The 27,340-nt window shown below is 42.2% G+C and overlaps 1 protein-coding gene across 4 annotated transcripts in view; it reads left to right on the forward strand.

Moving 5' to 3' along the window:
• Positions 1–16,793: 16,793 nt before the first annotated feature.
• The window catches only part of MAST4 (microtubule associated serine/threonine kinase family member 4), a 288,003-nt gene continuing 277,456 nt past the window's right edge, over positions 16,794–27,340 (forward strand). For all 4 annotated transcript variants that reach the window (XM_015277617.4, XM_015277618.4, XM_015277619.4 and 1 more), the window contains exon 1: positions 16,794–17,073. In XM_015277617.4, coding sequence (XP_015133103.2) covers positions 16,873–17,073 — 201 coding nt within the window. In that variant the 5' untranslated portion in view covers positions 16,794–16,872. The remainder of the gene's footprint in view (positions 17,074–27,340) is intronic.

The raw sequence follows: 27,340 nt of genomic DNA on the forward strand, positions 1-27,340 counted from the left end.
CAACTGGTGTTTTAGTTGTGGTTATTTATGCATATAATGTCAGTTCGCCCTACACTTGGGTTGAGTGTAAATAATTCAATAAAACCTCTTCTGTAGAAGGAGCTTGCTGAAGGGTAGATGCTGCATCTGTCCTGAATAAGACAAACACACACTTTCTTCCTCTTGGCTACTAACCTGGCAACTGCATTCATAATGTTTTTAGGCTTCCTCAGCCCAGAAAGACCTACTATTTCCCTGTTCAGCATTCTGGCATCAGTTCTTTCCTAGTCCATAGTTATTTAACTGTTAGCAGGAAACAGCTGATATCAGGTAACAAGGATTTGTTGTCATCATACATAAGGTGAGCATGTTCACAAAAGGTTTCATCCCTTTTTTGTTACACATGACATACAAACATTGCCATCAGCTGCATTTTAAGCCCAAGGCTAAGGCACTACGTAAGGCTAATTTCACTGTTTCCAAAGGGTTGTACATGCTATCAAACTGATGTTCATAGAAGGCCTTGGAGAAAATGTAGACCTTCACAATCTCTTAGCACTCACCAGAGCAGTATTGTACTTGCAAGTTCCATTGGAGATTCCACCTGTCCTTGCCCATGCACTTCTGAGTCGCTGCTGGCCTGATCCTAATGTGCCTTTATGGTAGATGGATGCTGGTAGCCAAGCTAGAGGCACACTATGGCAGCAGTGTGTGTATGCATGTGTACACGTGTATGGAACCGAGCTGGCAAAGTTCCAGATTCTAACACTGTTTCTCGAGATACTGTACAAACACAACCTGATCAGGTGAGCTTTCAGTCCAACTGTTTGACAAGAGACTTCTGAGTGTGCAAGATGTGGCCACATGATCCTTTATTTAGTTTATTGCAAAGCATGACAGAGATGGATTCTGATGACTATGTTAAACAAATGGTGATCTCAGTTTAGTTCCTTGCGTCCAAAGCTATCAATCAGAACCAGCACTTTTGCTTGTAATTCCAAAAGTGAAATGGAGACGTAAAGAGAAATGACAGTTTAGGGATTCAAGTTAAACAATGCTGGTTGATTGACTTGTACCTTATGCTATGTATCCTGTGGATCATGGCTATGTACTTTTTTGGATGGAAGCAATCTAACTCATTTAGAAGACATTAATTCGATGTTTGAACAGTGCTATCAAAGAATAAGGGTCACATATTTATCCTGGGCTACTGCCAAAGATGTTGAGATTTGACAGTTAGGTGTTAAACTGTCCTACCTCTTTGTCTTACTATACCACTGTAGTTTCAAAGGAAGATGATGGAAAGGTACTGACAACTTTGCTGATGAAAGAAAAATACACATCTGAAATATTGTGCACTGCTGTTCTTCTGGGGTTCTTGAGGTTCTTGAACTCCTCATTGGATAACAGCATGGCATGAGCTGTGGTAGTGTGGTATGCCCTGCTGGCAGCAGGCAAGAAGAGATGCTTGTGGGATACCTACATTTGTCTTCTGACAGAGGTAGCAACCTTGCTTTCTTGCTATTTGAACGAATGCTTTAGTTTCCCAGCTGTTAATCAAAAGATCGGGGAAAAGAAGAGGTTCTGTGGCTGCACTGGGAAAGAAAGCTACAATAACTGCATTTTATGGAAGCCTGAGCTGCCGGTCTTTACATTAAGTAGGGCAGGAAAACCTCTGACAAATTTGACTCTCCAGGAGATGTAGGTTAGTGTTAAAATTCCAGTCAGGCTCATGTGAGAGAGGTGGAGGAAACAGGACTTGGGTAGGAAGATTACATCCAAAAGCGAGACGCAACCCCTTTTTCAGATAAGCTCATTACACACTGCCCTGCTCTGCTCCGTGCCAAGCCTCCCTTTTTATGACACATACTTAACATTTGCTTTGAAAAAAGCTGCCTGCCACTTACTCAAGCAGCAAATTCATAAAAAAAACGTATTTTGTTGTCAATAGTTGCTGTGTGCCTCTTTGTCTTGTAAAAAAGTAAGATTGCTCTTGCACACCATGGGACGTGGGTAATTTGTAAGTGTGAACTATAGCTACTACCCACTGCATGTATAATTCAGCCTGCCATATATAAAGCAAGGAAGCAGAATAATTATTGATCACACTTTACTTAAGAATTCAAATAGCTAGCATAGCAACTACACATCACAGTGTTTTATTTCTACTGAAAACTGAATACTGTACCACCATTTCTACCGTTGCATGATTCAATAGGCAAACATAAGTGCACATTTCACAATGCTTCTGGCACAGTTTCTGATTGCAGATATATACATGTATTATAGATACGCATCATATGGCTTGTACTTTATTTTCCACAGCTATGTTAGTTTGCCTATCTGGGCTTTCACTTCAGAAGAAATGAAGCACTGCATGGAGAGGTAATGTACCTGGAAAAGAAAGGGCCACATATGTCTCTCCATGTCAAGCAGTAAGACTGGGCGAGTGCTTATTCACCTCTGCTGTTCTACGCAGTCTCACAGAGTAAAATTAAGCACTTGTTAGTGATGGTGCTGAATCTGCTTGACCCAGCTATGCCTCGGTGTTGGCTTCAAATTTTGAGGGAATTTCGAAGTCTGAACCAGTAACCCTCACTCCTTTATCTTGACACGGTCCTTCAATTATTTTTGTCGTTGCAGTTATTAAAGTTCAGGATTACAAGTATTTCGTAAACACTGAGTACAGCCTGTGTAGGAGAATGGGTAGATACTCATTTTGTTTCTAGAAATGTGGGCTTATTGCAACAAATTTTGAAATATATTGTGAAACAGAGCCATTCTGCCCTCTTCCAGTTACTGTGCTTTCTGACTAGCCCTGTCAAAACATACAAATTACTTAGCGGAGCCAAAATGACTTTGGTAGACAAGAAGGAAACTAGTGAGACCTGCACACTAAAAAGATACTTCCCTTGCCACACATATGTTTCCAGCCTCTTAAGCTTATGCTAGGTACATTGCATTATACAAGATGCCACATCACAGAAAAATAAAAGCACCATTTATTCCCGTAAAGCTGATGAAATGAGCAACAGTTATAGCAATAACTCAAAAAAGCCATGAAGTTATGGTAAAAAGTATACCTTTTCAGCTTAAACTAGGAAGGCCACTCCTCTTCCCTTCTACATATGCACAGCACTTATTTTTAAATGTTTTAAAACCAAGTAGGAAAAGGACCTCAGATTCTGCTTGCATACACAGATGCAGAAATACAAAAATAAAACCTCACTGCAGAACTGAGCTCTGAACTGGCCAGAAGGTCTCTGTTATCGTCAGTCGTGTCCATACATCACAAAATCTGCAAATTCTAAATGTTTGTCAAAACACTGTCTAAATGTGTGTCAAAAAATTAGTCACATCTGCTCATACTGAAGAAAATAGAGAAAATTGTATGAACTTCAGTGGAAAATGGTCCATGTCAAAAATACAACTTTGAGCAGAGAGTTCCTTTTGTGTTTGGGTGTAAGTTTGACTCAGAAGCCCTTGCCAGAAAACTGTTATTACTGAAAGAGAATAGAAGCTGGCAAGGTTTGGGTGATAATTTCTAGATTTCTGTGGATGCAATCGTAGGGCATATTTGGAAGAAACAGACAATTTAGTGCTGTATGTTTCTCAGAATATGAATGGCAACAGGCTGAAAGCAGTCAAATCTTTTTTCTTTTTTTTTTCTTTTTTTTTGCATTCTGTGCTTGCTACATGCAAATAAGAGACACAGTACTGTGATTGGTTAGAAATGCTGTTTTGCAGAATGTTTTCTGATCTGTTTGCCATAGAGATATCTTACTTGTTAAAAAAAGCATTGCTGAAAAATAGGTAAACTATCTCTGGATTCAGTACTGTTTGTTTTAGGTAGATCGGATGTGCAATTATCCTTCCTTTGAGGGAGAGGTTGCCATAAATGCCAGGTTGCAAGGTTCCTTTGCCAAGATCACCCTTTAGCACTGAGATGTTGCTATGTGGTTTTCAATAAGAAATTACGTGGCAACTGTGAGCCTTTATTCTTTGTTTTCTCTTAGTCATTAGTAGTGTTAGTTGTGGTGTTAAAAATACTGCTTTGATACTGCTGCAACTCCCAGCCTTTATCTGAGGGTTGTTTAGGGGATTAGGCTATGATTTAAAGTGTAAAGCATTGTCTGTTACCACTTGAGTCAGCTTACTCCCACCTGGCAGAGATATGCCCCTAGGGTGCCCTGAGGTTGTGAAACGCTAACAGGAATTTTCATATTCTTGCCAAGCAAGCCTGCTGAAATGAGAAGCAGCACGGCTTGAGCCTGCTTATGTGCTCATCTTTTGTACCTTGGTTTTGGTTCTCAGCCCCTTCATGACACAAGCGGACACAGCTGTAGACACATTCCGTTCCTTTCCAGGGACGTATCTAAAGTTAACTCTGCGGCTCACTATAATTTTACCCAAGTTTGATCATGCACAAAGAATGATAGTTCAGAAATAGATATTGCCAAGAAGGAATGGCCTTGACATCTGTTTGGGTTAGGAAAAAGATGTTCATTTTGGGACTCTGGAGTCTGAGCCATGTGGCCTTCCAATGGGCATGGGTAGTCAAGGTGAAGTGGTGAAGTACCTAGTACTGAAGAAAAAAGGTAACAAGGAATAGTCAATATATGTGGGAGATTCAGAAGATTCATCTTGTTTTTCTTTTCCCCTTCTTCCTCCTTCTTTATTTTCTTGACTTCTGTGCTATATCTGGATGATCTTGGTACAAATGCAAAAGCTGATGATTTTTAAGCACATAGTGTTGAAATTTTGTATACAAATGTGTAAGTGTATATAACATTTATGACACCCATTTGGCTTCCTACTATAGAAACAATGCCAAAATATATACTTTTAAGCATGAGCAAGGCACACATGAGAAACCTGATCTGGAATATGACCTGGCTTCATGGCCTCTGTCTGTCCTAGTTTGTACCAAAATGATCTGAAGACATTTAGCGTCTATAGGTGTAACATTGCAGGACTCTGGGTCTATTTTTCATTTATGAGAACCAGATCTAATAATTACACTGATTTCTAGGATATCAGAAATGACTGATTCTGTCAGCGTCTGCTTTGTAACACTGAGACATGTACAGAACCCAGCAAGAGATAAATGAAGACAATCTGTAAAACTTAAAAGCTTTGTGACGTGCACGTGTGTATGTATATGTGTGTAATTGTGATATTAAGGCTACTGTGGGAGCTGATAGCAGTTCCTTGTTCCCAGATCCAGGTATGTACTCTGGCTTTATCCCAGCTGTATGTTCGGATGAGATCACCGTGTACACCCTTGTTTATTCACACCCTAGAAACATGTCATGGTATCTGCTGAAAGGACACTCAGCTACTTAGTCCAAAAAGAAGCTGGAGTGCAGTTATCCAAGTCCACATGTTATCCAACTTGAGATGGAGACTGTGAGTTTAGCACTCAGCTTAGATTCAGTTATTTGGCAATGGAAAGAGTGAATGCTGTTGTTTTCTGAGGTACTGGAACCCAACAGCCACGTGAAGAATAATATGCTTGCTTCCAGATGGTTGATGGCCTTCCAACCCTATCCTGGACATATGCACTTTAACTTTGTTTATTTGATTTTGATTCTTAAAAAAAAAAAACAAAACAAAATAAAATAAAATCCTAATGAATTAGGGTTCTCTGACAGAGTCATAATTTGTTTGAGATTTGTGTTTTCAAAGTTGTATAATTGATTTATGTGATATAACATTGATTATTTAAGAAACAAATGGTCTAATGCATACATTTTACATTATTCAGAACTGAATTTTGTCTGAAAATACAATACTGCAAAATCTATCTGAACAGGCATACTTATGTATGTATCTCACTACCTTTTGCTTCCAGTGAGATTTGTCAGAGGGGACAGACTTGCAGTGTCACAGCTGGCCAGCCAGGATTCCTGCTGAATCCTTCCCAAAGTGCCAGCCTCCCTACAGCTGCTGAAAGGCAGACACTCTCCTCTGGTTCCTACCCTCCAGTTCCCAGTGAACTTTCTGACCTCAGTTTTCTACTTTAGAAAAGTTAGAAGAATTACTTTACATCTCTTATCTTAAGCTTTCTGTTCATTTAAAGCATTATGCTTTAGCTATACAACACTATAGGGTGTTTGCATTAACTGCATAAAGTATAATGGTGGATGAGTAGTGGAATAACTTCCCTATGGAAAATAATTATAGTTTTTACACTTCCAGAGATGGAGTAAAATGCTGCAGGGATAAGAGAACTTTTTATTTTTAACTCTTTAAATCCTAATGTAGCAGCTGAAAAGTTGGGTCATTTTTTTCATTCAGTTGAGAGATTTGTACAGATTATCCTTTCCAATGCTTCTTGAGCTTTTATGTCATGTCAGGTATCTTTTTTTTTTTAACAGATCAAGCATTTAATCATTTGGTTTGTCTAGAATCTCATTTTAGAAGTCATTATTAAATCCATCAGGACTTAGAGCTGTGTTAGAATGATTTAATATCCTCAAGGTTTATCCCTTATATTTGCTAGCAGTCCTAATTATCACATTAAATGTACCACAATGACAGAAAAAAATATAACACATCAAAATAATTGTAAATGGTTTTGAAAACCTGAAAATATTCATTTTAAAAGGAGAAAATGTGGCTGCTGAAACAGTCTATTAAACTACTATTTAAGATGTCACAGAACCTCTTTTCATTTAGCTGTCGATCACATTATTGGAAATAATTACTTATTTTAAAGGGATGGCTAAGACAGTTTACTTGCCATCTTGTAAGCATACTTCAGAGTGTATTGTGTTGTATATACACAACGCTAAAAGGACTTTAAAATCACTAGATAAACTAATGAATTTTGAATAGGTCAGAAACAAAGTTATAATTATATGCATTAGGACTGTTAAAAAACAGACTCACATGATAGGTTCTATGTCAAATATTTATCGAGAGGGCATTTTTTAATATTCCTTTATATTTACTTGCCTTGTGAATGACCTCAGATCTGACCTATCTCATTAAAGCCCAATCCTTACAATGAGCATTGCATTATTAAGATTTGCCTGGCATTTTCTGTGACATTTACTGCTTTAAGGTGGGTATTTCATAAAGAAATTGATTTATTGTTGCAACAGTTCTGTGAGTGAAGTAGATGCAGTCTTTATTCAAGAGGAACAGGAGTTTCAACTGCTGAAGACACACTGATGTGGTGAGCTTTGATGAAGATGCAACAGGCCAGCTTTTCAAAGTGCTTAAGTTTTTCCAGCGGATCTTTCCTATACGACTTCTCATTAACATTATTAAGCTTTGTTTTGGGAGAAGGAGAAAAAAGTTATTGCATTTCTCCAGGCATTCCTGTTGGTTTTTTAAATTCTATTTATTTCGTTGCAAAGTATTTTTCAAAATTTGTTTTCAAGGATCTTCCTCATAGTAAAACAGAGCATAGTAGAATGGAGTTTAGGTTTTTACAGTTTAAGTAGTGCAAGGCGGTTAAGTAACAGAAAGTAGTTAATTGGCATCAAACAAAGAGTGTTGTAGTTACTACACGTGCATTTCTGTTCTTCTGTACAACTTCTCGCACAGCTCTCTGGGTTTTCATTATACAGCTTCATTAGATTGCTTTCTTCTCCCCGGTAGCACTCTGTTTTCTGGTTGCCTTTATCATTCTGGGCACATTTTTCAGCTTCTGTTACAAGTACATGAGGCACCTACCTGATTGTCTCACTCCTTACCTAAATCCAATTAATCCCTGGATTACTCCCTCTCTGTACATTGAATGGGGCAGTCTTTTTGAAAAGGCTGGGTGCCAAACACGTCATTAAAGATCACCATACGTGCACACTGACAGAGGCAAGCTAAGGTTTTGAAGGAAACCTCTGTTATGATATTTCATAAATTTGAGTGCTTAACAAGGCAGCCATACTGGACAGCTGGGGTAGGCCGACACGGAGGGCAACCGGCCACAACAGGAGTCTGAAACCTCACACCATGGGTTCACTGTGGCTCTTTGGTCTCAGTCCGGCTGCTTGATAGTAGTACTAACAAGGAGTTTGGGATTTGGGGATTGCATGCAGGTTATAACAAGGGATACATCCCAGTGCCTGACTCCTATGGCCTGTAGCTTTTTTTTCTTTTTTGCCCTGATATCTTGCTTTTCTTTCTTTTCAACAGTTTCTGCACATACCAATTGCACCTGCCACACTTCTTCCCATGTTTTTGCTCAGACTCACCTTGTGCTGTTCTCCTTGTTGTGAAGACCAGCCTTCCTCATCTCCTACTCCTTTCACTTCCCTCCAGTTTGGGTCTGCATGCCCTTTGCTACACGGATTTGGTAGTAACAACCATGAAAGCACAGGAGAGAGGCCCCACGACAACATTTAGCATTCTGAAAAGCAGTGTCAGTAAAGGCTTCTCTCATCCATTGTGACTCTCTTATGTTTGGGTGGAAAGCACACATTTCAGACAACCTTTGGGTAGTTTGTAGTGTACAGAAAGATGTTTTTATACTGGTCCTGAATGAACTAAGCTATGTCTATTGTCAAATTTGGCTACATTCTCACAGTGATGCTAAAATCACATCTGTCAGCAAGGTGACCCTCCCACCAAATTTTCTTTCTCGTTCTAGAGCATAAAAGCACAGGAGCTTTATACTGAATGGCTGTGAGAATTTTTGTGATGGTTCAGCAATGGATTAACCAGCATGTTGTTCTTGGAAAATGGCTGAATTGTTTTGGTTAACAATTCCACAATTAAAATAATTGTATGCTAACTAAGTAGAATAATAAAAAAATTCTACAGCTGCACTAACAAAATGTATTGATTACAACCTCAGCTAAACTGTCATCATAGAAAACTTTTTCTTGAAGAGGTTGTGTAATTATAAGCAACCCAAGACAGATAGATACGATATTGAAAGTGTTGGGCAACCCCCATGACCACATTTCAATCTGATATAAAGAATGGATAATTCTTTCAGTACACACAGAATCACAGAATCGCTCAGGTTGGAAAAGACCTTAAAGATCATTGAGGCCAACCATGATATACTACCCTGAAGTGCAGTAGCCGTACTACCTTAAAGTGCATCCCTAGTTTTGAGATACTTCTTAAATTGCTTGTGTTGGAAAAGCTTAAGCTTGACAATGGTTCATGCAGGCAGCTTTTTTATTGATGTGTAAGATTATATTTTTCAGTCTGAATGGTTTTACCATAACTCTGAGGTCTGGGAATCAGGGCATCCCCTACCAGAATCATTAATTACAACAAAGAAAAACTATCACTGGGGAAGCATAAACTCTCAGTGCTTAATAAATGAAGACAAGTTTGTTTAAGTGCTTCAAATTTATTATGCTGTTGCTGAAAACAGGCAAGAAAGATGAAATGCTACATATGCAAAGATAATTCGGAGCATGAAAATCAATACTTAGAGAAGAAGAGAAAGGGGAAAGGAAAGAAAGGTAATACACTGAGAAGGTGCAAATTATTTGCCATCAAATTTGTTGATATATAGAAACTGATGAATTATGAAATTAACTATAGAAATTGCATTTATACATATGAATCTTGCATTACTTCAAAATACTGTTGTTGTTGTTGTTGTTGTTATTTATTTGTTTTTGAAGCTCCTAATAATTTTTGCCTGGGAGAAAAATTTGTTTACTTAGTACATTTGAGAGTTTGGTTGGGTTTCCAGAACCTAGAATTATCTCCTTGGCTATGAAGCCATCTGGCACTAGCCCTTCATTTTTTCCACAACTCACAATAGCCAAATGTGCAATAAAGTTTAATGCTTTCACAGATAGCTGTGTCAGATTAGCTTCCTACACAAACCAACCTGATTTCAGAAGATTTGTAAACCTCTAAGGACTCTGTGTAGTTTTTTATCAGTCTGACTTTCAATTCCTTTTTTTTTTTTTTTTTTTTTTTTTTTTAAGTATTTATCACTTCTCACAATCTGGAACACAAAAATAGAGTTGAATTTTTAACCCACAATGTTTGTACAAGCTGAAAGTTTCCTACATCCCTATTAATTGGTGTTTTTCCTTTAAACTGTCGGGTACTGATATAAAATACGGAGCATTGAGATTTCGGTACTAAGTGAATCTAAGAATATGGATTTGTCAACTTCAGCTACCAAAACGCTACTTTTAAACACCTTTTTTCAGATCTAACTATTGTAGTATTAAACTGCTAATTAGGCAGATACAACATAAAAAAATAGTTGAAAAACTAATAATATTTTTGTCAAAGTACCAATGGTTGTAGAATAGTACTAAAGACGTAATTAATCCATCAACAGATCAAATAAGGACCAAATTTTTGTCTAGAATCCATGAAATCAATGCTTTTGTTTATTTCGTACCTTTCATAAAACCTGGTCAAAGATCCCTAAGATCTAGAGACCAAGCATCCCTCTGGACGGCAACAAGCTGCCAGTGTAGATAAGGTAAGCAGAGAATCCAGGCAGCTTTAGAAAGCCTTTGTCTCGTGAACATGCTTATTATAACAGTGGGAATGATGGCTGCAATGAGTTTTTTCTTTATTCAGTCTCCCGTAGAAATGTAATCAAAAACTCAGTTAATACATGGTTGGACAGAAATATAGTTGACCAAAATAAGAATGATAGGAAAAAGAAGACAAAACCCCTCTGTAACATGATTTTACTTTGAAAATTCAAAGTATTGAAAGATTTTGTCTTTGCTATTAGCATTTATGGCAAAGCAATACATGGAAAAAAACAAACCACCCCCCCCCCCCCCCCCCGTCCCCCCCAAAGAAAACCCAACCCAAACCAAACCAAAACCCACCCAGAGCTGTTTTCTAATTCTGGTGGGCTGAGAAAGTAAAAATTAGCTTTCAAATATTTTTCTTTACTCATAAGGTATATGCACTGAAAATCAAATGCATCTTCACAGATTTTGTGTCATGACATTTTGAGTTTGGGAGAAGATGGTTGTAGTTATTAATGGGAGAGAGAACAAAACACGCTGCAACTCAGAATATTCATCCTATGTATATGTTCAACAGAGACTTAGCTTTTATTCCTTCTGTGAGCAAGGCTGTGTGAACAAACAAAACTATAGCACGCATATACTGTGGCCCCATTTTTAGGGCTCCCACACAGTAGTCGATTTCTCTGAGAAGATCACAGCTTTTCCCCAAGCATAGTGCCTGCTCTCTTTAGGAATTGTGAAGCCTGGGATGAGGGCAGGAAGAACTCAGAAAAACCTCGTGGGCTGCCTCAGACCCGTTTCTGCCTCAGTTGTTGCCATGGAGCTTTGGAGAGCCTGACAACTCAGGGCAATCACTGGATCTCATATTCATTCCCCATTTTCATATTGATTTTTAAAGAGGCTCTGGCTAATGTTTGACATGGAAGATTTCTGTCCACAAACTCAGTGGCCACAAACTCAAACTTTTCTGTCCACAAACTCAAAATCACAAACAACACTGCCAACTAGGGCCTTAGCATTTAAGGAAAGGATGTCGAATAGACAGCCGAGGACTTCTGCGCCCTCTCAGGGAAGTCCACCAGACCCCCTGAGCCTGGAAAATCAAAGCATTTCTCAGGGTAGAGGTGTAAGTTAGGTTTACTTTATTTCTATTGAGCTAGAAGTTAAAGCATGGTTTTGCGACACTAAAGAGAGTGATCAGAATACAGCACGGAGTGCAGCCACGCTGCTCTGGTTTATATTTAGTGTTCCATAGCTGCCTCTCAGTTATACCATCAGGCTGGCTGCACAGCCATAGCACACCAAGGGTCAATCCTCTCTATTCTGTCTGCACCTGGAGTTTTGGTTAGCTCTAATTTCCATCCTGAGCCCGAACCATATGTTCCTATCTCTCTGTTCTTTGTCTTTGACGGACACTAGGATACTGTGCAGTAAAATGAGAAACGATCATCTCCTTCCTCCTCCTCTAGTTGCAGCACTGTGAAGGAGCAATGGTAACCTTTGATAAAACGTGTTGTGTGAAGCAATATCTTTTCAACAATTTCATGGGCATCATAACATTGAATTTTGTATTAAAAACAGACTTCATAAAGTGGAGTGCGAATTTGAAAACAGGGTTCTTCAACTGAGTAATGTTCCTGTCATATGCCAGTTGGTAAGAAATATGTGCCAAACTCATGCTGCTCTTCCCTGCTGTTGGTACACTGCTATATGCCTCTGCCACACATATGTTGTGGAGGGGAGGGAGAATTTGTGGAAGGCTCCTTGCTCAAGGGTTATCCATCAACAGACCTATTGCTTCTGTCAGCAGGACTTGTGCAATATATCCCTTCTAATTCAGGATATGCCACGATTCTATGCTATGAATTTGCTGCTGGTACATTTCTGTGTCTGAAGTCAAATTAAGACAGTATCACTTCTGCTAGTCTCTGACAGCACACCACCTGACAGCCTCAGTGAACCTGCCTGAAGCTGAGAGCAGGGGCTTCTGATGATTAGTCACAGTGGTGTGACCCCACAGCAATGCCTTGAGGGGGGCCTATCAGCGGGGTTTGCTTCCCCCTCATCCCACACAACTTTCTGACTCCCTGTGATGCATAATGGCCCAAGGAGAGTTGGGCATAATTCTTGTTTTTTACCCTGAAGGTATGAGAACAGCAAATGTCAAAGTGTAAACATTTGCCAGAGGTTTCCTCTAAGCGTGATTTCCTGCAGGTCTCCTGACAGTGATTCATGCACTGCTCGTGCAGCTCCTCAAGTGCCAATAATCGGGGAAGGTGTCTTTAGCAATTATTCTCTTCAGTCCTGATCACGTCATCTCTAGCTGACAAGTTGGTAGCACTCCTTGGACTCGATGAAAGCACCTGCAGCAGGTGGAGGTCCATGGCAGCTATTTTTTCTCCCTTGGCAGGGACACCTTACATCTGGTAATGCAGTTATTATACAATATGTTATGTTTTTCTTGGGTTTATTACATGTTCCACTGACTATTTCTGTTCAGGCAAGTACCTACTGTTGCAAGGATTTACAGGGTGGCATAACCAGTCTGTTAAGGCCTCTTGAGATAATCTGCAGCTCATCAGCATGTTGATGCCCTTGCTTCATGCTCTGCAGGTGCCACAGACAGTAAACTGTGCTACGCCTTTACTGTCATAAAAAGCTCTTGAAAGAAGAGAGAGACTCTGAATTGATTCTCTTGGGAAGGCATGAAGTGGCTTCTGCTTCCTCTGAAGTAGGAAATTCCCTCTATCCTATGACCTAAGAGGACCCTCAAATAAAGGAAGGACTTCCAAGCCATGCTGCGTGCTTGGCTCGGCCTGCCCTAACCCACAGACAGGAGCTGTGGTTGTGTTGTTTTATCTGCTTCCGACCCATTGCTGTAGTCACTATCCATGCCATGGATGACAATAGGTTGTATCTCACCAAATAAAATCTTTTGAATTCATCATATTGGATACTGCTTGAGAGGAGTGCTATAGACATAGAGCATATCAAGTAGAAAGTTAAGGTGGTCTTCAAGGCACCGTAGTATGGGTTTTCAGTAAATCTGAGTTCCAAAGAAAAGCATTCTGATTTTGCGGAGGAACACACAGAAGTGAACACTTCTGCTGGCCCACTTTCTGCTAGTAAATCAGGCACACAGCTTTTTTTTTCCAAAGGTAAGGCAGGAACAGAAGTGAAATGAACCACCTATTACAGTAAGAATGTGCTAATGAAACATTTATACATCACCAGTGCAAAAGTCTGGAATTAAAAATTGAAAAGCCTATTCACATTACAATTTGCTTTCAGGATTGGCACTAATTGGCAATAGTGTTGGCAGCCTCCATGGGGGGGGGCAAGAACCGAATGAGCAAGGAGACCTACTCATCTGAAGAAGAGGTGCTTCCAGGTCAGCTTGACGCACAGGTACTATGCAGAGGGGAAGCAGCGTGCTGCTACTGCTGCAGTGCAGCTCCTTTATTCGGAGCGGCGTGCACTTGCCAGAGCTGTCGGTCATCTCTGGGGAATTTCTCAGGTGCTAACCCCACTCTCTCAGTGTGTTTTTGAAAAATGATTTATTTTATTTTATTTTTTTTTTGGTAGATGTCAACTTCGCTGTAAATATGCAGAATCAGATTGAAAGGGGAGCGCTCTGAGCAGTGTGAGAGAGTCTGATGGAACCCCGCCTAGTTAGACCCAAAATGCAGTGATTTGAAGAGAAGCAATACCATTAAACTATATCATAGTTATTTCAAAACTCTATTTTTTTTTTACATTTGACCCATTTGAGCTATGCCACGGCACTATTGTTTGCCCTGCTACTTGTTCCAATGGTTTTAATTTCCTCCTGAGTGGCACTCTTCTGTTTTATTCAATACACTGCTACTACATTCACTTTCTGTGCCTGTCATTTTTACCGTGTATTTGCTTCTCCAAGTTTCCGCTATTACTTGTTAGGGGAACACTCTTAAAGTCCAGTAACAAAATCAATACGTATCTCCCTATGTCTCTCATGCTGTCTCTTGTATAGACATGACATACTGACCATGTTTCTACACATCTTACTTCTTTTTCCAGCACTTCCTTTACACATGGTATTCATGTGCCAAACTTATTAGCCTGTCATTCTCCAATTAGGCTCGTGGGGAGGAGGTGTGATGCTCTGGAAGGTAGGGAGAACAGGAGGAAGAGAGCCCTTCTTTGCCTAGAGTGCGGAGCAGGAGGGGCGGGCAGCAGCCGAGGGGCAGGGAGCAGCCGCTGCAGCTGTGAGTGGGAGGCTGCTGCCTGTACCGGGAGGTCAGAAAGGGAAAGCTGAGCAGGATGTCTCCACCAGACAAACTCAGTGCCTAGCAAGAGGTGCTCAGAGCTTACAAAAGCTCAGCCACCTTCTTAAAAACATTTTTGAAATTGTCTTCTCAAGTCATGCCTCGTAGTCAGAGTTTTGCCGTTGAAGTACATCACTGATCTGTGGCAGTGAGGTATAAGCAGTGCTTTCACCAGAATAGAAAATGTTGTAAAATTGTATATTTGCAGCTTTTAGCTTTAGCTCGTGGTAGCAACTCGAGGCAGCGCAGCAGCACTCCCATGTTTAAGGTAATGCCAGCAGAGCGTGCGACCTGGCAGCGTCTGTAGGCCAGGGCAGAACAATACTCTTTCTTGTCTCAGTAACTCTGGGGGTGATATTACAAATCTCGAGTGCTTTCCTGCATTTCAATTTATGGCATGTATTGGAGCAGTGATACAAGCCTTGGAGTTATGATACATGCCTTGCTGCCTCCAGATTACAGGGGTTCTTCTGGCAGCTGGTAATGGCTACGCAGAAGCACTTTGGCTGGGCGCTGTTCTCTCCAATCTTGTCTCATGCAGGACGAGAAAATGACAAAGATCCGCAGTGCTGCTTTTGGCCACCTGGCATTTTTTTTTACACATTTCAAGTTCACAGGTAGGAAATTAAGCCCTTTATTCTGCTATGAGAATGACACTTAACCAGAGGCCAGAGGACGGGTGGGTTGGACGTGGAGGACCCAGGCATTACAGGACAGTCCAGCTTTTGTAGGTGCGTGAGTGATGTACAGAAGCTGGAGTACTGGAGCAGAACTTCTGCATGGTTGATACATGTGTTATGGGTAGGACTGAAGCAGAATTTGTCTGTAATTAATTCAGCCATTATTGTTATTCTTTCTGTGTGTGTTTTGTGCATACGGCTCATGCTCTCCTGCCACTACATGAAAGTGTTGACAACTTTCTGGGTCAGATTCTGTCCCAAGTGACTGTTCTAATCTTCTTACCTAACAAATTAACTTTTAGGGATTTTAAGGGCCCGATCTGAGCAATGACAAGAAACCACAGAGAATTATCAGCATGGTTAGAACCTCCTATCCTGCTTAAACCTCGATCTGAGCAGGGGACTGATACCTGGGAATTTCATAGTTATTCTTCCGCCCAGTATTCATATAGCCATAATCCATAGAGCCATTATAACATTATTATTATTTTTTTTCCATTTACCATCTGGGAATGCTGGATAATGTCAAATAACAAATCTGAAAAAGGGGACAGTATTTGCCTTCTGTTTCCTACTCTCATTATCTATGTATTGTGTTAATTAGAACACTTCAATAACTACTCTGAGCTCGCATTTCTGTAAAATGAAGATGATATCTGCTCCACAGCAATGCTTTGGGACTTCATTCATTACCAAAGCGCTTAATCTGTTTTGATTCCACAGTTGGATTAGCCCAGGGGACCCTGGGCTGCATGGGCATCAGCAAGCAAGGGGCTGGTGTGTGTGTGTGTGTGTGCATATATATCCTATATAACTACATACAATTCTTTGTACGCCAGTAGAAGACCTCTGTTGTCATTACAGACAACTCGGGTGTCTATGAAAAACAGTATTTTAAAGGAATATCTAAAAACACTATTTAAAACAATTATCAGGGCAACCGTGGAGGCCCTGAAAGATGAAGGTGTTCTCTAGGGAGGATTTGCAAAAGCTTCCAGGTGCCTACCTCCTATGATCTGCTTTGGTGTCACAGCCTTTGAAAGCCGTCCGCAAATCCAAATGCCAATGTCCGTTTCAAAGTCAAACCCCCAAATGGATCTCGTTCGCTTCAAGACGCCAACGAGGTATCTCGCAAACGGCACCAAGCTGGCGCGAGCTGCCGGCAGCTTCTTTTCCATAGGCGCACAGGGAGGAGAAGACCCTACCGCCGTGCGAACACCTGTCCCCGTCGAACGCCGCCGAGCCCGGCCAGCCATCCTTCCCGCCTCTGCGCGCCTCCCGCCCGGCCCAACGCCGCCGCCCCCGCCCCGCTACCTGCCGGCCGCGCCGCCCCGCGCCGCCCCGCCAGCTGGCTCCTCCCGGCCGGCCCCGCCTCCCGCCGCCACCCGCCGCCACCCGCCGCCCGGGGAGTGCGGCGCGTCTCGGTCCGGCTCGGAGCAGCGCGGCGGGGGACGGTGGTCGCACTCGGAGCCCCCGGCCATGGCGGAGAAAGTTTCGGTGGCTGCCGAGCGGCCGCGGGCCGCCGGATCCTCTTGCTCCGGCTCCTCCTCCGGCTCCGAAACTCTGTCCGAGGAGGGAGAGCCCGGCGGCGGGGCGGCGGTGGCTCCCGGCGCGGAACGGGCGAGCCGTGGCGGGCGGGCGGACGAGGACGATGCTTCGCTGGAGGAGCGCGATGAGGAGGTGCGGGGGTGAGCGGGTCGGCACCGCACGGCACGGCGCAGCACGGCGTGGAACGGGACGGGGCCGCTGCCCCTGCCTCTTCTGGCTGCGGTGCTGCAGCGAGTGGGCTTGCGGCTCTCTGGATATTTTTATTTTTCGTTGCATATATAGATATATATATATATATATACATGGCGGGGGTGTGTGTTGTTTAAGGCGATCCGGCTGATGCTAGCGTATCACCTTTGGGTAGCGTTGCTCTAGAGCAAACTCCTCAATGTCAGACGGAAGTGATGGGCAAGGCTCCTCAACTACGGTAATCCTCTTAGGAGAGCTAATGACAGCCCGTGGATTATGGCAGAGCTCCGTGGGTGATAGATCCGTCCGTGATAGCGGCTCGGCGTGCTGTGCCTCTGCTCCTCTCCTGGTCCTGCTGCAACGCCGTGTAACACGTTTGGAAAAACATTCCCAAAACCAAAAGCCTGTAGTACAGCAAAATCACCCTTTTGTGTCTGAGACAGCATTTTTATTGTATTTGCGCGGTGTGCACTCCTTAAAGGCGTTTCTTTCCGCGTCCTCAGACCACACACGTTGTTCTGCTTGGCTGCTGCTTCCCGTTGCCCTTACTGACCACCCCGTGCCCACCTAAGTGCAGGTCAGAGTTCGCCCTTACTGTAAACAACTTTTAAGTTTCCTTTTTGGTGATATTTCTTTATTCAGTGCCTTCAGAAGGTTGTGCAAAAGCTTTTTGGAACACCCTGGCATCTTTAAAGGGATGCTTGCGAGCCACAGGCTGAAGTTATTTGTAGCTTGTTTGGCTGTGGTTGCTGGGAATTCTCCCTCCACAGTAACGAGTTGTTGATGGAGCTCCTGTTCCTTACTGCACCCACTGGTGCCACCTCTGTTCAGTTAATACAGCTGTATGACAGTGTGGTGATGTGGATCTGAATAAAACTGTCTTTATTCCCTCCTTTTCCTTCAGATGCACAAACTTCAATCAGCTTCCACCCATAAAGGGCAGAGTGGATTTACAGCGCAGAGCATTATTCACGGTAGTAGTGGTAGAAGAGTACATGAAGGTATATAAACCTTGTTATTACCACTTTTTTTTTTTTCATAGAGCTGTGAACTTGCTTTATTCCCCAGGCAGAAGAAGCTCTATGGCTGACGTTGGGATGCTGCTCACCGTTAGGTAATTAATACGCCCATCTTCTCAGCAGGTCTTGCACACACACTGTAGGCTGTGCTCACCGCAGTGTGGTGTTGGCTGGTTGGGCTCTTGGCTGGTGGGTCTGCACAGCGCTGTGTGGAACACACAAAGGCTGCCTGTTTGGTTAGCAGCTGCTGGCGGGCTGGTTAACTTCTGGGCAGGGCTGGTTATTTCTCTGTGTGCTTTGGAGATGAGATACAGGCACCTTTTGAGCTGAAAGTACAGGGACGATAAGAAAGAAGTCAATGCTGAATTCATTGGAATTGGCAAATTCTGTATGGTCAATCATATACCTCATCTGCAGTTCATAATACTGGAAGAGACCAACGTAAACTCATTTTAATGTAGTGGCAAAAGGTTGTTTGGATTATACAACCTTATTTCTTCCTTTCTATCCCCTCCATCTGGTTTGCTTCATTATCTGATAAACCTGTTTCTGTATGCGTTTTTGTGCTCTGGTTTTGCCAGTCCTTCCATTTTGGGGTAATAAGTGCTTGCATCTGCTTGCCTGCCTGCCTGCAGAGCCACCTGACAAATCAGCCTCTGTAATCATCATTTTTTTGTGTGCGTGCTAGGACACCAAAATGCATTGGAGTGCAGAAATGAATCAGTGCAAACTGATTTAAAGGTGAGATATCATCAGCGTTACCTGTGCACTGAAACCTGTGAGGGTAGTGGTGGAAGACAAGAGTAAGGTCTGAGATGAGCATACGGGAGGTTTCAGACTTTGTGTGCTGCCTGTCAAAAGCTGAGTGTTGATGAAGATCCCATTTTCACATTGACGTCCCGCTGATTTTTGGCAGAGAATGAAAACATGAGTGTCCTTTCTGGCATTCTGTCTTCTGAGTGCTTTTGGTATCACAGAGCTTCAGCACTTGGTCTTGCTGTCCCAGGCTTCATTTCTCCTCTTGCCCTGCCTTTGCTGCTGCTGACAGCCTAATAGAAATCTCTTGTTGCTGCTGTGCGGTATCCTTTGGACAGCAGTAAAACCAAGTGTCCTGGTACTTCTTTTGCTGCTACTTCAGCTGTCAGTATATTCTTCAGAACCACAATATATAGATTTAGTTTGAAAATAATTTTAAAGTGAGTAATCAGAAAACATGTGCATTTCCCCATACACTTCATGTGCTGTTCCAGTAGAACTATTTATTCCCTGTGACGCTGTATATAATACACTTGACAACTCTGACCTTGCATCCTCCTAGACCTTTTCTTTAGACTAAACAACTCCAGTGCTTTTAATCTTTCCCTACTGCATGTGTTTCCAGATATCTGATCATTCTCACTGCTGTCTTGTGGACTTCTTCCAGCTGGTCGCATCCGTCTAGAATTGTAACATCAAAAAACAGGATACTGATACTCTTAAGTTAGGTCTTGCCAGGGCTGATTAGAACAGGAGGATTACTTCAGATTTCTCTACAGGGGTGTTGTTTATATAGGCTGAGCTGCTCTTGCAGTTTGTGATGTTATATGATTTTTATATTCTTATCTGGAGAATGATGTGAACATTTGGTTTTAGCTCAGTGAAGGAAACTCACTGCTGTCATTTAGAGAAGGACTGTTTCTTCTATGTCCTGAAATTCAAATGTAGGACTGAAAAATGGATAGCTGGTATTCTGAGTGCCACATCTGAAAGAGTTGACTCTGAAGGGGAAATGGAGCAGGGAGTGTTAGGGTTGGAAAAGAAGGTACATCACTTTTTTTTTTCTATTCATGTTACTTCATCCATAAACTTCACTTTAAGAGGAGAAAGGGAAAAACCAAAGAAAAGCAGTCTTTCCTCTCATTTCCTGTATGCAGCAGCAAATAGTAGGTTACATGACTATGACCACTAGTTAGGAAAGCATTTTTGGTATCTTACTGTGAGATCTTGGGTATCTTACTGTAAGATCTTGGACACATGAAGAGGAAATCCAGCTTTAGTCTTGTGGGAAGACATTGCTTCTGGAGTCTCAGTGCATTGCAATGCTGTGGATCGCAAATGCATGAAATTCAGATAAATTTGAGCAAATTCTTTGCCTGTGTTCTTGTGATGTGACTAACTGTGCTGATGGAAGCTGTCAAGATTGGGACTACATCGTGAAGAATTCATGTGACATCTCTGTGTCCTATCTGTCTGCTTTACCAGACCACACCGGACTGGAATTGTGTGAAAAGGAATACATGCAAAATGCCCCAGGGTTTTCCTATCTTCCTTTCTGCTGCATTGCTATCTGTACACTAGTCTTCCTTCTGGCATAAAAAGAGCCCGTGAACAGGAAGCTTGTTTTATGAGGCTTATTGAAGCAAATGGTGCCAAATGTCATTGACTGCATTAGTTCCTTTCATTCAGAATGTTTTGTAGTCCTTCTGTCGAGTATGGGATGTATTCTTTGTAGATAGTAGCTTCCAAATCTTGTTTTGTTGGGTAGGTGAAAGCTCCCTTGGGTTAATCATATTTCTTTCTTTCTTTCTTTCTTTATTTTTTTTTAAAAGGTGAAGACAGGCTTGCCTACTTCAGTAATATAAGGGATCTGAAGTTTGAACTGTTTCAGTGTTGTCCTTTCTCCCTTTCTGTCAGTTGATCTACTTAAGGAGTATGTTTTCCTGCAAACCTTATCACAGTAGCTGGGAATACACTTTGCTTACCATTGCAAAATAGCAACCTGGGAGGATCAGTAGTTTTTCAGAGAGAATTATATTTTGTCGTATTTCAGACTATGACAACAATGTGCTGTGGTTCCAAAGCTTCTGAACTGCCCAGCATCTTCTGAATTACCATACTGACTCCTCATTTTTCATTATTTTAGGTATTGTAGATGCTTCCCCCATAAAAATAGGGGGATTATTTTGTTCTCAATTCATTCTTGCTCTGTAAATTAAATCTTTTGTAAGTTAAAGAGGCTGTCAGAGTTGATGAGAGTTGGTCCTACATTGAAAAAATGAGCAACATAAAAAGACACGGTTTCTGATGAAAAATGTCCGCTGGCTTTTGGTGAGGATTATTCTGTCTTCCCCCCACTATCTAGTTGATGCATATCATGTATTAAAAAAAATATTTCACTGTGTGGAAAGAGAAGCACAAGCTCTTGTTCCTTACATTGAAACACCTGCATCTGCCTCCTTGTTCATAGTCCAATCTGTTGGGATTTCAGGAAGAGTGTATGGTGGGAATTTGTTACTGGGAAGCTAAGCTTCTGTGTGAAAGTTTTTGTAGCAAGGTGGCAGGGGTGGTGAAGAGAGTGTTGCTCTGAAAGCTGCTCTTTCACACATTTGTCCTTAAGCATATGTCTGCTAGAAAGCTACAGTACCTCCTGCATCACAGATTGTCTGCCAGATCTTCACCCCAACAAAACTGTAACTGTGGGGTGGGGGGTGGTGTAGGAGAAATAAAATGCATTAAGATAAAGTATGTGATGAATGATGATAATGCTTACATGTGCATCCATATGTAGTGGAGATGGTTGCACTTCTGTCACTGTGACCCAGCTGGTGGTAATGTTTTTGTTGGTTTTCTTTTTCTCCTTGTGCTTGCCCTGCCAAAGTGCTAACTGTGGGACATGCTTTAACAGTGTGGGAGATATCACAGGGACTTCTTTTTTCCCCAGTTGTTTCAGACTTCCCTTGTCTCTGACAGTGATGGATCATTCCCTGTTGAAGTACACTCTGAATGCTGCAGCTACCCAGGGATGAACTGCCTAATTGCAAGAGTGTGATCTGTAGATCGCACTAAGGAACAGTAACGCAGTCATAAAACGTATATTTCTCTGTGTAGGTGTGATTGCAGTGGGATTAACTAAACACTCATCTAGCCGAGTGGAGGCTGCAAACTGTTTTTGTCATGTGAGCCAAGGAACAGCACTGCCTTTGGTTTTATATATGCTTGTGATAACTAACATTCAAAGTTAAATACTACACAACTTGTGTCTGTAGGTCTGTCTCAATGGTCATTTAAAAAACTTTATTTCATTTGTTTCTAATGCAAAGAATGTATGTTTCTGTCCTGTGCAAAATTTGAAGTAAAATTATCAGGCTTGCGTGCTGATGCAGTATGTCGACCTTGGCTGGACACCACATGTCTGCCAGGCTGCTGTCACACTCCTCTTCCTAAGAAGGACAAGAGGAGAAAATATGGTGAGAAAAAGGCTCATGGGATGAGGTAAGGATGGGGAGATCACTCAGCGATTACCGTCGGTAAAACAGGCTCGGGATAAGGGAGACTGATGCAATCGGTTGCCTGTTCCTAACTGGCTAGAGCAGTGAGAATTAAAGAATGCCTTCTTACCATCCACCTCTTTTATCTCCTCCATCTGAGCAGCACAGGGGAATAGGGAGTGGAGGCCGTGGTCAGTCCATAACGCTTCCTCTCTACCGCTCCCCGTGGCCACTCTGTGCCGTGCTCCGCGTGGGTCTGTCCCGCGGGATGCCGTCCTGCCTCAGCTGACCCTCTGTGGGTTCCCCACCGGCCGCAGCTCTCCAGGCACTGCTCCACACGGCTCCGTACCGCGGGGCCCACCCACAGGGGCTGCTCCCACGGGCTGCGGCTCCGGCCTGGGGCTGCTCCTCGGGGGTGTCCGTGGGCTTTGCCTCCTCCAGGCCTCAGCCACTGCCGCACCGTGGGCTCCTCCGTGGCTGCACGGGAGATCTGCTCTGTGTGGTGCCCGTGGGCTGCGGGGGGATGGCCTGCTCCTCTGTGGGCCTCTCTGGGCTGCATGGAGCTGCTGCTTTGTGCCAGGAGCACCTCCTGCACTGAGTGCGGTGCCTGCAGGGCTGCTCTCTCCCATTTCTCACTGCTCTCTCCCAGCTGCTGTTGTACAGCATATTTCCTCTTTCTTAAATCTGCTCTCCCAGAGCACACCCAGCATTGCTCATGGCTCAGCTTGGCCAGTGATAGAGGCCACCCCTGCAGCTTCCCCACCGGCACAGCATTTCCATGTAAACCCAGTACAGATGTCTCCCAAAAACACTCTGGGAAAAACGGGGATTCGTGGATGTGGGCTTCATCTGACACTGTGTTGCTGTGTTACCTGTGGCATTGCCTGAAATTCTTTATTATTTGTACGATAGTAGTAATATTTGCAGCCCTTTGGAGATTGTTTTCAAGACATTTGGTGGGCATAAATAATCCTATAACTAGAATATCTCTCTTCTCACTTGGAGCAAGTGGGAGCTGAAGAAGCAGATTCAGGCACTGAGTTGCTTATCTGTTTTTATGTGCCAAAGAGAGGTGGGCACTTGAAAATCTCCTCTGGAGATAGAAGAAGGAGGTGATAATTCTAGTCTTCAGAACAGAATTTGAATGCATTCCTAAAGATGGTTGTGTGGGCTTTTTGAACCCTTTAAATTTTAAAAGGAAAAGGAAATAATAATGAGGCTAGTCTTCAGGATCCCATGTCTGTATGTTCAGCTGAAATCAAACATAGAGGAATGTAATTTCTGAAAAGATCTTGTCCTCGGTATATGAAGGAGGACTTTGGTCCAGTGTCATCTGTTGCATTTGCTCAGATGGCACTTTGGCTTAATGTAAGCTACATCGAACTGGGTGTCAAGAAACATGACAGTATGGTGCTTCCCTTGTACTGTGAGGAAACTCCATATGATGGGGCTGCACTGCTGGCAGTAGCAGTTTGAAGTTGTGTTTACACAAAGGGCTGAAAGAGTCCTAGGTCTGGAGACATGAAGTATGAGGACTGTCAAGTGCAATGTAAATGAGAAGATACTTGAGCTAGCAAGCTGAGCAGTTAGATAGCCTTCTACTGTGAGAATCTATGTAATGAGATCCCTTTCCTCTTGGTTTTATTGCATGTTTTGCTCCTTCCCACCTGCTACCCAAAGCATTGATGCATTCTCAAACATTGCCATGCTCAAGAATTTACAGTGGTTTATCAATTTACATGGTTTATTATCTTGCTATTTGAGTTACACTGTGTTGGTAAACACTGCTGGAAATATCCAAATAATTTATCAGGACGGTATCTCTGATAAAGCAGATTTTATTTGCAATTGCAATGGCAGGCCTCCTGCAGGCAGGAAGCACACAGAAAACAGTGTTACCTCTTTTACGTCCTATTACTTGACGCTTACCTCTTTCTCCCCTGGTTCCTCATTGGCTGAGTACTTTGGGTTCACAATTTTCCCAGCGCTCAACTAAACATACGGATACTGGATGAACATAAGTTTTTGCTAGCTAAGCATATATCGCTAATTAACTTCTCACATTTGCTCATTCAACACTCATTCAACACATTCGGTCATTGTTTCTGGACGTCTGCTCATCCTTGCATAGAGATAAGCTTGGAAGGAGGATAGAGGGGGGTATCTTGATGTCTGCCTGTTGCATCCCAACCTACCCACAGAGCGAGGCAATCCTTGTGTAGAGGCCCTGGCTTCTTTGATGTTTGTTAAGTCTGTTTTTCTTTTGCTGAGGGTCTCTTATCTAAACAGAATATCCCTACAGTATGCTTTCTAGTCCATAATACTGTACTTATACTATTTGGAACTATGGCAGTTTTGCAAGCAAGAATTAATCACATAATTCAGCAACTGTACCTCTAAAATATGCTACTAACATATATGGTATTTCTACCTTTTCACATCAGCTATTTCTAAGGACAAGTTACAAAATACAGATACACTGTGCTCTACTTCTTCAGATCAATTCCCCCTTTTCAGTATCTAATGCAGAAACAACATTCCATTCTACAACATTAACCGACAACATGCTTTTGTGCAAGGCATGAGAAGAAGGTATTTACCCTTATTTTAGGGACAAGAATCTGAAATGCAGAGTTCAAGGACTCATGAAAAGAGGTGCGATGAGTATAAGAAAAGTAGGAATGTGAACAAAGTTTTCTATTAAAGTTTCCTTAGCCAAAATTACTCTGACACCAGGCAGTTTTTGTGTACTCAATACAGAGAAGCCGATGCTGGTTAAGAATTTGGGAGGCAGGTTCTGTCTGTCTGTTCACCTGTTCAAACCTATTCATTCACCTGGAAAGTAGCTTGTTCAGTCTCTGCAGAGCTCCTTTAAAAATTCCAATATGAGCTTCAAATAATCTACAATCCTGACAGTTGTTGTTGTCTCTTCCTTCATCCTTAGGATTTGTTTTGTGTGCGTATTTTTATTTTTATTTATTTATTTATTTTAGTTCTTTCTGTGGACTTTAAGTTCTTTTTAAAACAAGATTTTCGTAGTTGAGTGTTACTGAGGCTTTAAGATGTATGTCTGATGAGAGACTCGTGCTAAAAATTATTAAATGTTGGTAGCTCTGTATGAAACGATAGAGAGGGAAGGAGGTGCAGGTACTTAAGGGCGAGCTACCTGAGAAGATGAAAGTATGTCTAGGAGAGTGACGGTAAATTCTGCCCTGTTATCAGGCCAGAGACGTGTCTTCACTTTTATTTTGTAGATCCAAGTGGTTTTACCGATCCTTTTGTAGCCGAGAGGGATGCTGTGATCACACTTCTGGATGAAGAGCTGTCCTGCTGTAGCCAGGAAGCAGGGGGATGAGCATCTTGCCCTCCCGTACAAATGTAACTAAGCTGATGAGCTTGGTTTACCCAGAGGCGAACTGCAATTACGTCAGGGGTTAAAGATTTCAGTGTTCTATTGTATAAACAGTCTGGTAGCCCTTGCCACAGCCTTTCTTTATTGAGTGCCTCTAGGTTTTGAGTGGGAACCAGGGATTAATGCAGTCTTTCCCCCCCCACCCTTAACTGACCTATGGTCTTCAACTGATGAAGGAGATAAGGAGATTTTTTTTTTTTTCCTAACTATAACAAGCTCTCCCAGAATGATTAAATGTTAAATGTGGATGAAAATAAATAATAATGGGATGGCTACCTGTATAACAAAGCAAGAGATGAATTCCCTGTTGCCTGGCAAAGAATCCTGTGTGTTAGAGGCATTTTGCAGTGTTGCGTTTTACGCTGGTTTATATCTCAATATATTCTTCTTATTTTTTTTAACTTTCTTTTTTCTATTAATTCCCAGAAGGTAATGTTTGTATACCAAGTGACAAACTCACTTTGTGAGGCCATACTGCCACGCTTGCTGGACTGCACAATTAATTGTGCCTGGGCTATTAATAATCCTGTTGTTTTTAATAGCCTGGCAACCCTGAGGAGGAAAGCTGTGGGTTAAGGGAGCAGATGAACTACTGCACTAAATTGCTAATTTGACTTTCATTGTTACCTCAGGAAACTTTTACTAGAATGTGGTACCGCTGTACCTACAGTGCAGAGGGTGCTTTTATTGTATTGCTTTTATTTTATTGTTGCTACTCAGACCATATAACAAAAATGTCTCAGATCCCTTTCATGCAGTGTTTCAGGTTTTGTGCATGACAGGGAAGGGCAGGAGGTGCTGTACCAGAGGCATGGTGTTCTGAGCTCGCTAACAGGGTAGATTGTTTACAGAAAGTCACGGGAAAGCCTGTAGCTCAACTAGGTCTTTATGGTTTTGATAAGTGCATAGGCTAGTGTAAACCTTCAGGAGGTGTTTTAATGTGTTATCTGTCGTTCCTTCCTTTGTTCAAATACTGTTTGTTGTGTTTGTGGAGCAGTGGTGATAACGTTACACCACCTAAAGGCCTGTTCTACAATTAAAGCCACTGTTGATTTCCTGCAGTAAGCAGGGTATTGTTTTGAATATGCTGCTCAGTCCATGTTCTTATGAAACATATGGTCTAAATTACAGACTGAGCAGTTGGAACAGCAAGGAAGGGAACTTGAGCACATCATTTTTTGACTTGGTCAGTGCAGGAGAGTGACAGTCACTGATGTGGTAGTTTTCGAGTCCGTTGAACCATAGACTATGAGCTGAGGTTACAGCTTGGGCTTGGAATTGCACTGAATTCTTCTGAGGAGACATATGAGCATATGTATTCAAACAAAGCCTGTATTTAGGTAGTTGTTAGATATCTGTTTTTCTGAGGAAGATGACAGTGGGTTGAAGAAAATCTGTAGTGGTTTACACTGCTATCGCTCTCTGCTTAATCTTACTGTCCTGTCTGGCAGCTCCTTCTGTGATCTCCCCTCATTGGCTTCCATCCCAACTCAAATGCTTAATTTTAAGTTCCCACCAGGGTAATAGTGGCT

The sequence above is a fragment of the Gallus gallus genome, chromosome Z (genome assembly GCF_016699485.2).
Source record: "Gallus gallus isolate bGalGal1 chromosome Z, bGalGal1.mat.broiler.GRCg7b, whole genome shotgun sequence".
In the NCBI taxonomy this organism is placed as follows: Eukaryota; Metazoa; Chordata; class Aves; order Galliformes; family Phasianidae; genus Gallus; species Gallus gallus.